Source organism: Notolepis coatsorum, assembly GCF_963971535.1.
Source record: "Notolepis coatsorum genome assembly, chromosome: 5".
Classification (NCBI taxonomy): domain Eukaryota; kingdom Metazoa; phylum Chordata; class Actinopteri; order Aulopiformes; family Paralepididae; genus Notolepis; species Notolepis coatsorum.
In genome coordinates, this window is record NC_140169.1 from 78,815,709 (window position 1) to 78,826,268 (window position 10,560).

General features: G+C 40.8%; 1 protein-coding gene across 2 annotated transcripts in view; it reads right to left on the reverse strand.

Moving 5' to 3' along the window:
* The window catches only part of ccm2 (CCM2 scaffold protein), a 55,329-nt gene extending 45,413 nt beyond the window's left edge, over positions 1 to 9,916 (reverse strand). For both annotated transcript variants that reach the window (XM_084315031.1, XM_084315030.1), the window contains exon 1: positions 9,499 to 9,916. In XM_084315031.1, the coding sequence (XP_084171157.1) occupies positions 9,499 to 9,528 (30 nt within the window). In that variant the 5' untranslated portion in view covers positions 9,529 to 9,916. The remainder of the gene's footprint in view (positions 1 to 9,498) is intronic.
* Positions 9,917 to 10,560: the final 644 nt, after the last annotated feature.

The following is a 10,560-nucleotide window of genomic DNA, read 5'->3' on the forward strand; positions in this document are numbered from 1 at the left end:
TAGTCGGCCAGCTACCGATAGCTCCTGACATCAACAAACGCTCCATCAAGTCTAGTAGAGAGTAGACGTGTATGATAGCTCCGTTAGCCGTTAGCTCACGTTAACGCAAGTTGGTTCACCGTTCAAAACGAAATGTCCCATTGAACTAAATAATTCACTGAGGCGTTGTATTAACGTTATATATCCGGCTAGCAGTAGCTACAGATAGCTCCTGATATCAATGTCTTATAACACTGATTCGATGCGTATTCGAGCTGAGGGCTTGTGAATGTGATTTAACGTTATACCAATACTAGGGCCCAGCTGCAGCGCCGGTGAATCCTGGCCGTAGCTCGAGGCTACTCGAGTATAGGTCCAGCTGCAGCTCCGGAGAACACTGGCCGTAGCTGGAGGCTACTAATGTACACACAGACAGTGGAGCTTGTTGCGTGGTGGCGATGTCTCGCAGATAATACAAGTACAAGTCTAATTATATAATATATATATTTTATATAAAAAAAAAAAAATTATATAAAATTAAAAAAAAATTTTTTATCAAAAACGATGATACCGTGATATATACCGTTACCGTCTATGCTTCAAATTATACCGTGATATAAATTTTAGACCATACCGTCCACCCCTACGATGAAGTCACTAGTCAGGACTCAGGAGAGGAGTATATTGTAGTAAACTGAGGATTACTGAGGATGCACAGATAATGTTGATATTCAAATATAAAAAGGTTTCGAGAGGAGTGGAAATTTGAAGACAGACTAGACTACAATATGATGCGGGGGTGGTGAGTTGAAACAGTGTGTGTGTGTCCGACCCCACTTCTATGTTTCAATAAATTATTTGCATTTAAAACTATTAACGCTGACTCATTCCTTCAGTCCACTCAAAATTATGCTAATATTCCTTATGTTGTTTATGATATTAATTGAAAATAGCATATGAGAGTATTATATAGTAATAATAACACATGGCGATATACTAAAAAGCTATTTTTAATTTTTGGCTGGTAAAAAATCTGCCTGGCTGGTAGTTTTTAAAATATACCAGCCAAATGGCTGGTAAGTCAAAAAGTTAAGTTTGTTCCCTGACAGCAGGTGATCATCACCCGCCTGGGCCTCCCGGGAAATAATGGCCTCATGGTGAATGAATGCCAAGTTTAGTATGTAGCCTATTTTAGGACTTGGTTTCATCAAGTGGGGAGGACACAGAAGGCTAGATCCACAAAGAATGAATTGCACGGTGCTAGTTGCACCCTACTTACAATTCACACCCTACTTACAACTCATTATAAATTGAAAATGGGTGACCCTGGTGTAGGGCTGGGCGATATGGCCTATAAAGGATATCGCGATTTTTTTTGCTATATCACGATATATATCGCGATATTTGGACATTTCCTCTAAAGCACTTAAAAATGCTTGATTTAACCCTTTGATGCATACAGTCATGCCAATACGGTGATTATAATAGTCCCTGCAACATATGTTAGCATTAAACCATGAAGATTCTTTAAAAAATAATTAAATTAAAAGTTCTAAGACATTGTCTCTACTGACATACAAATACTTTTTATTTGTTTGAAATAATCTAGTGTAAGACCATTTATATAAAAATTCTTGGGTGCCTAAGACTTTTGCACAGTACTGTGTTTTCTATCCACTTTAGCTAAAAACACACACACACTTTATACACACTACTGTGAGACAATAATCACACACAAAGGGATAATGGCTTTATAGCAGGCTTAATGATTGTATAATATTTCAGATAATGAAATTAAATGTTTATCATCAACTATCCAGTTAGTATTTATACTGTAACGTGTGGCCACTTTAAATCATTGAACGTAGAGAGAGAGAGAGGTTCCTGCTCGCCACAGGGCTGTATACCAGAATATAGGGAGGGCGGCAATACGCCTAGTTGTGTAGTCCGCCAGAAATAAACAAGAAGAAAAAGAAAAAGAGAAAAAGAAAGAAAAAGGAGAAGAAAAAGAAGAGAAGAAAAAGAAGAGGAAAAAGAGGAAAAAGAAGAGGAAAAAGAGGAAAAAGAAGAGGAAGAGGAAGAAGAAGAGGAAAAAGAAGAGGAAAAAGAAGAGGAAAAAGAAGAGGAAAAAGAAGAGGAAAAAGAAGAAGAAGAAGAAGAAGAAGAAGAAGAAGAAGAAGAAGAAGAAGAAGAAGAAGAAGAAGAAGAAGAAGAAGAAGAAGAAGAAGAAGAAGAAGAAGAAGAAGAAGAAGAAGAAAGAGAGATTGAGATTGGTCAATTCAATTCAATTGCTCGTCATTGAAGGTCAGCGCTGGTCTGTGTCTATAATGAAATGAGGAAAACGCTGCGCTAAAGCAAGTCGGTCCGTGTTGATAGTTTGTTTTTAGCCGCCGCGGCTAACTGACGGCTAATACTCGATGTTCACGATATAGTAATTTACTACATCTCACGTAGAACAAGCCACGATACATCGAGTATACTCGATATATCGCCCAGCCCTACCCTGGTGTAAACAAGAGGAAAGTCTTTCTCTGTTCTGCATCCACATTTATTGGCTATTCGTTTCTTTATATCGCTTTATCCATTGGGCTGCTTCCGTTTCCAACTATGTGTGTTGACAATGACATCCTGGTGTGACTTCATCAACTATGGCAACTTAGGACACTCAAACCTCAAAACTCAAAACTATTACATCACGCTCTCTCTCTCTATGTTGTACACTAAAGTTAAGTTATGGAGTTTTATTGTGTTTGAGTTGTTTGAGGGAAAGAAACCTCCTGTCCTGCTGTAGTCTTTATTTTCACTTTGTGCTGCTTGATTTTATTGTATTTCATGAAAAAAGTGTTTTTCAGAGATGGAAGTAACTTGAGAAAAGCTTTTGCATTTTTCTATTGCAGTTTTGCACAATAAATGTTCTTAAAATACCTCTGTACTATGTGAAATGTCCTAGTAGTAATACAAGAGTACAGTAATAATTAGGGATGCCCCGATCACGTTTTTTGCCACAGATACCGATCACCGATCGTCGTGAGCCATATCGGCCGATACCGATCCGATACTGATAGTTTTTGATTAAAATTTTTTTTATTATTATTTTATATAATTTTTTTTTTTTATATATAAAATATATATATTATATAATTAGACTTGTACTTGTATTATCTGCGAGACATCGCCACCACGCAACAAGCTCCACTGTCTGTGTACTCGAGTAGCCTCCAGCTACGGCCAGGATTCTCCGGAGCTGCAGCTGGACCCTATACTCGAGTAGCCTCGAGCTACGGCCAGGATTCTCCTGCGCTGCAGCTGGACCCTATTGGTATAACGTTACTGTGCTTTGGTCATATCACATTCAACATGCCCTCAGCTCGAATACGCGTCGAATCAGTGTTATAAGACATTGATATCAGGAGCTATCTGTAGCTACTGCTAGCCGGATATATAACGTTAATACAACTATTTAGTTCAATGGGACATTTCGTTTTGAACAGTGAACTAACTTGCGCTAACGTGAGCTAACAGAGAGTATCATACACGTCTCTACTAGACTATTGCTGGAGCATTTATTGATATCAGGAGCTATCAGTAGCTAGCCGGCTAGATACCGTTCGGTTAGACAATGCCTCATCATGTATTAAACTAAAAGTGAATAGTTGACTGGGTCATTTTGTAACGGTAGCTAACGTTAGCTCAGGGAGACGCCGTCCTCCCGTCCCACTAGACTAGACTAGACTAGACCCGTGTTTAAATGCGTGCAGGAGGGGCTGGAGGGAGGAGCAGACGCCGCACCACCCGGTGTCTGAGACAGAACTCAGCGAGTGAGATCGGTTTTGACGATCGGCGAAAATAAAGCATTATCACCGATCGCATATTTATACTGATTATCGGCCGATAACGATCGGTGGCCGATCGATCGGGGCATGGCTAGTAATAATAGCTGCCATACCAGTGTTTTACCCCTTCAGAAGCATTTATATATACACTTTAAGATAAATGAATATACCGTGATATATACCGTTATCGTCTATGCTTCAAATTAAACCGTAGGCCTGCCACGATAACAAATTTTGCTGGGCGATTAATTGCCCCCGAAAATATCGCGATAAGCGATATTATTGCGACCGGTTAAAAAAAAATTTGAGAAATTTATTTCCCAAAACTTTTATTTTGAAGCCCACCGCTCCGTCTTTTCCGGTTTAAGACTTTTATTTTGAAGCCCACCGACCGGACCGGAAGTATTGTTGCGATTATCCTAGCCGACAACTTGTCTCGTCTGGTTGTGTTTTTTAGTTTTAACGTTAGCTACTAACGTTAGATGCAGCTACTACAGGCAATCAACGATGAGGAGGACTCGTCAAAGCCGTATAGAATAGCTGTGGTGCGTAGGCACTGCAGCACGACTCGAAAACGACCCGTTATAATAAATGAATTCATGTTTAACTTGTCCCCGTCTCCAGTGCTTTGACTAGCCCCACCCGTTCATTGTAAACAATGATGCATGTAATTGTATTAACGTTATTCTGTGTTATTCTAACGTTACACTACAAATAACGCTACTTGGTTAAAAGGAGCAACACTATTGAGAAATGTAGGTAAGCTAAATATGTGGCGTTGCTACTGCCCCACGGAGCTCCCGTGCTGTGCTCTGTAGTAACGCCAGCGGCCAACCCACACGGAGAGTGACTGACAAGGGGCACTGGTTCCGCCTCATTAAAACAAACGCGCAAATAGCAATTAATCGCGCCCGTCAAAATCATTGCATTCATTTTAATTATCGCGGCAATTAATCGATTTATTGCTTATCGCGGCAGGCCTATTAAACCGTGATATACATTTTAGACCATACCGTCCAGCCCTAGGTGGAAGGATGCAAAAAGCCGTCTCTGACACTCAAGCTCACTGGGACTGAAGTCGTGGAGTGGACAAACTGTAAAAGGCTCTTATCCATGAATCGCTGGGTACTTTGCTCTTAAATGGACAAATAAATCTAGCGTCACAAAAGACTGAATGAAACCATGTGCTGTTCCAGCGACCTGTCCTTGCATTCGGTCGATGACCTTCGACCTAAGTCAAGTGCTTTCATCTAGAATGTCCCCGGAGTGGCCGCTCCCACAGCAGAGAGAACAGGTACACAAGACAGCAGAGAGAACAGGTACACAAGACAGCAGAGAGAACAGGTACACAAGACAGCAGAGAGAACAGGTAGACAAGACAGCAGAGAGAACAGGTACACAAGACAGCAGAGAGAACAGGTACACAAGACAGCAGAGAGAACAGGTAGACAAGACAGCAGCGAGAACAGGTACACAAGACAGCAGAGAGAACAGGTACACAAGACAGCAGAGAGAACAGGTAGACAAGACAGCAGAGAGAACAGGTACACAAGACAGCAGAGAGAACAGGTACACAAGACAGCAGAGAGAACAGGTACACCGGGGCATTAAACACGAGATCCTGACCCAGTTCTAACGCTCACCGCAGAATGAGAACCCAGTGGAGACGACACTAAATTATTATTTATTTCACGTTTTGAGTGCTGGGTCAGGATTCCAAGTCAAAGGATTTAGAAGCAGATTTATGACGTTGATGAAAAGAAAAAGGTCTATATGCCAATATGATGACATAAACAAGACTAATCTAAATCTAACCCCATGATCCCCCCCCCCCCCCCACAGATCAGACCCAACAAGCATTGAGTAAAGGAGCTAGTATGACACACACATCCTTCACTTGTGAAGCTTCTTCTTAGCTCATGTAACCTTCAGCATTTGTTTGTTTTTCTAATCCGTCATCCTGTGACACTGTTGGGAATTGGGAACAACACCCAAGTCCTGAGTCCTGACTACTGGGCTAAAGTATTGTGACAAATTAGTAGAGTTGTTCCGATACCGATACCAGTATCGGAAAAGCCGCCGATACTGGCTAAAATGCTGGTATCGGTATCGGCGAGTACCCTCTAATGCTGCGCTCCGATACCATATGACGTAATTTATCAACAACACTGTGGTCTGTTGAGTAAGCATTATAAAACAAACGGGTGCTAGTGTCAATGCCATTTGTCATTTTAACAGCAGATACTTTCTTAAATGTCATCGTCCCGACAGAGCGGTGTTGACGGGGAGCTCATGGGTTCGCTTGGTGGCTGGTGTTATTAGCATTGAACAGCTAACCGAAAGCTAGCTTTAACATTACCTTGGCTAAAGTTGGGGCTATTCATATAATCCAGCAATAATGGCTGCAGACCTGCAAGCAAAGTACAGCAAATTGGCAAAGGAGTATTCGTTAAATCACAATGTCACCAGTAACGTTACAGTCTTTTCATATACCGGCAGCTCATGCTATGCTAACTTAGCTCACGTTGACGTCGTCATTGAGACCACCTCGCGTACACAATTAATGACATGTTGCGGACAGCCATATCGGTGACAATGTTTAGCTTTTAGTGCCAAATGATAAGAGTCTGAGGCGGAGTCTCAAAAGAGAATGTTGAATATTTATTGTGCAAAAATCACAACAGATCCGACTGCTACTGAAACGGAGCCTTGTAGACAGACTGAGTAGGGTATATCTGCAGAGCCAGTGGGTAGCGAGTGCAGCAACGTATAATGTCCGTGTGGATCATTGGAGTAGGGTATATCTGCAGTGCTGAAGCCCCATACTCATTGATTAATGATACTAATACAAATCTATACAATCACCTGTTGTTGAATAAATACCATTACTTTCTAGTTATTACTAAAAAACAGTATATATAAAACAGTATTTGTTAAAAAAATATATATATATATTTATAAAAAATGTATATAATATCGTTTTTTTTTTTTTTTTTTTTTTTTTTGCACTGGTATCGGATAAGTATCGGTATCGGCCGATACCCAAAGCTTAGGTATCGGAATCGGATCGGAAAGGAAAAAATGGTATCGGAACATCTCTACAAATTAGTACCAAAGGTGATGTAGAAAACATATTCTGGGTCTCTCATGATATTCAATGTCGCCACCTAGTGGACAGAAAAATAACTGTATGCGCTGCTAACACATTGATGATTGCAAAAACCAGGGAGGGTATTTCACAAACCAGGGGAGTATTTCACAAACCTGGGAGGGTATTTCACAAACCAGGGGAGTATTTCACAAACCAGGATGGCACAGTTGGCCAAACAATCTTCAAACGTATAATTGAATAACTTTTCATATTGCTGAACGGCAATACAATATGCATGACTGAATCACATTCCTAAGCCTAATATTCAAGTTTAGTATAGGAGTGTAGTGTACCGATACTGGTATCAGATATCGGTCCGATACCAGGCTAAAATAGAATATCGGTTGCATCACGTTGTAATTTTGTATTGTTAAACTACAGTGTCAAATACCACTATACCGTTAAAGAAACTAAGAGAAATATTGTGATATGACATTTTGGTCCATAACCAGTCGTAGATTAAATCCAAAACATACATACAAAAAATTGCTTCTAGAATTAATAACCCAACAATAATTTTGAGAATCAGTTTTTCTCAAGACGACGACATTGTATGAATATCATCAGAAAACCTGTCTAACCCACAGCTCTCATTTACCATCCGTGTTGAAAGAGATTAATTGATAATCACTACTGAGGCTTCACCTCCTAGCATCAACCTTCACACTGCAAGCCTTAGTGCTCAATTCTGATTTATTGCTCAGATCTTTTCTTTTTTTTCTTTTTTTTATGTGGCAAATATCAGATTGACAGATTCCAGTGTGAACGGGTTACGCTCCTTAACTGACCTGCATACAAATCTCAATCTAGAGTGACGTAAATCACATGAAAGTCGCATGACCTGCATCTGATTTAAGACCATAATGAAAGTGGCCCAAATAAGTGCAGTGCAGAATAGTTTCTATTTCCCAGGACACTGCCTTTCTAGTAATGGCTTGATTGATTGAACAAACGTGTAAAGTAAAAATGTTATGAACATAATAAATATGGCCTAAAAAGCCCACCTGCTGCTGCCGAGTAGGCTACTTACTTACTAACAAAAATGTCCTCACCAAAAAAGAAAAAAAAGAAGACGACGTTCCCATTCCCTCCCAGTCCCTGCCCAACAAGGCAGCATTAAGTGAGGAAGTTATAACACTGGTTTTCCTCACATGGAAAAAACGACCACGACCAGCACACACCCAGATGTTCCCTAGCCGAGGTCTCAGCCCCAAGACATCCCAGCAGTCCTGTCAGTGTGTTCACTTCACACAGAGGTTGTTGGACCACGTCACATCCTCCTGCCCAATAGCTCCTGTGGGCCCTGCCCTTCACTGACTCTCTCTCTCCTCCAGTCTAACCTGACTGAGAGCCTACCATTGGCAGTGTGTGTGGGGGGGGGGGGGGGGGGGGTAGTCTGAGTTCCAAGATAAATCAAAACACTTCCTCCAGCAGTGTGAGACAATAAAAGTAGAACATGTGGCTATACAAGGCTACATACCTTGGGGAGACAGAACATTTGATTTAGCTTCATAACACAGAACATCGGAGACAGAATTCAGACAGCTTTTACATCGATATATAATCATTTTCTAAATCACAACTCTGCCTTGGATTTGGTTGCAACTTGCACAACATTTGTGCATACCGTGGCCCCAGTAGAAATCATGCAATACATAAAACTAGTCAACACATGGGCCAGATTTATAACAACTAAGGCTATAAAGAAGTCCATCTCCAATGGTGTGTCACAGCATAATTTTAGATTAAGTGTTTTTTTTTTTTAGGTTGTTTGTGGTGGTGGGAGGCTAGGGTTGGCAAAGTAGTAGGCTACATAGTCAGCAGTGGAAATTAATGGACATGCTACACATCAAGTGTTGTTATAGTGTTTTTGTGTCACTTTAGGAAAATCTATTTGTGGCGGGTCGCTACAAATAGGCTATTAAGCAGTTTGAGAAACACTGTGACCTCCTCCTCCATATAACTGTGTACATTTAGAGACGTATTAATATTAATTCATTATGATGGCATAATTATAATTTGTACTATGTAAATAAATAGTACATTCTAAGAAATTGAACTCAGATGGTCACTCAAGTTCAAAGACTATAGGCTTTTATTGAATATTCAGAATAGGCAAATGTTTCCATTCAGCTAACATTCTATCTCAGTAGAGTCCAAAATAAACTCTAACAAGGGATTGAGTTGTGTGTGCGTGTGTGTGTGTGTGTGTGTGTGTGTGTGTGTGTGTGTGTGTGTGTGTGTGTGTGTGTGTGTGTGTGTGTGTGTGTGTGTGTGAAACTGAAAGCATATCACAACTTGTGAATAACAAGTGGCTGCATCAGCCAGTGGCTGTATAACCTAAACCTGGCTAAGTTAAGTGAGAGTTCAGTTAGGTGACTAACATTAACCACACCTGCACCGACTCTGACGGGAGATAACAAGTGCATAGATGTGTAAGCAGCAGGCTAGATTACTGTAGCGTTCATTAGCTGGCTAGCCAGCCAAATAAATAAATATCTGAACAAAGTTGCCCATAATTTATGACCAACTTACCTTTTTCACTTTTTTCACGTCATCCTCCATTTCTATGTATAGTTCCTCTTCTTCATATTCAGTTCAGCGTGGAGTATTTCAGAGACGAGCCATAACTGGTAACGTTACCAACCAACCAATCAATCAATCGATCACCCATCCCCAACCTGTGCAGAGGCTAAAGCTGTCCCGCTGTACTTAACGTTAGCGTTAGCCGAGGAGCTAACTAGCCTAGCCTAGCATCTGGACATTAGGATGCCCTGCTGGGCGCATGACATTTTACCTAATAACGAGACACTACCACTCTAGCATACTTATTTTGCGATACAAAAAAAACACCTCTCTTTCCCGAAACATGAACATGTCATGCTTTTAGTCTAATTATAACCGCGAGAGAAAACATATAAACAGGAAAACAAAGTCAGACAAAACAGCTCCAACTTTTCAACCATGCCGCCATTTTACATTTGGGCGTTGAGCTGGGGTCCCAGCATGCTTTGCGGTATGCAGAGCAAAACACTTGTGGAACAGACTAGTCGGAGACAGACTGGTCTAATCAGAGTGAGAGGCTGCTGCCTGCGACCATCGTTTGATTGATTGATTGATTGATTGAAAACTTTATTAACAGATTGCAGAATGGGTACAATACAGTACAGAACGTCAGCATGTGAAGAAAACCCGACAATATTAGATTAAAGTTAAACCAGAGACTATTACATCAAACCACATTAACACTTGCGTGTGTGTGTGTGTGTCCGGGACTCTCTGTGTGTGTGTGAGCAGAGATGTGTGTGTGGCTTCTCCTCCTGCTAGTTGGGACCATCGCTTCACCTGCTGCCGCCAGAGGTAACGCTCATTAACTAACCTCGTTACTCGTTGAGTAACACGTTTTTCTACAACTCAAAGTTCAGACCTATGTAACTCTATTACGTTAGCACTAAAATTAAAAAGAAATTCTGGAATCAGACACTTCAGAATGTCATCTTTCAAAAGAGACCAGGCTCATGCATGTGCTAACAATATCCGGCATCAACATGGACGGTCGCATTTTACCCAGCTCCCGTAACCAACGCAACAGATCAA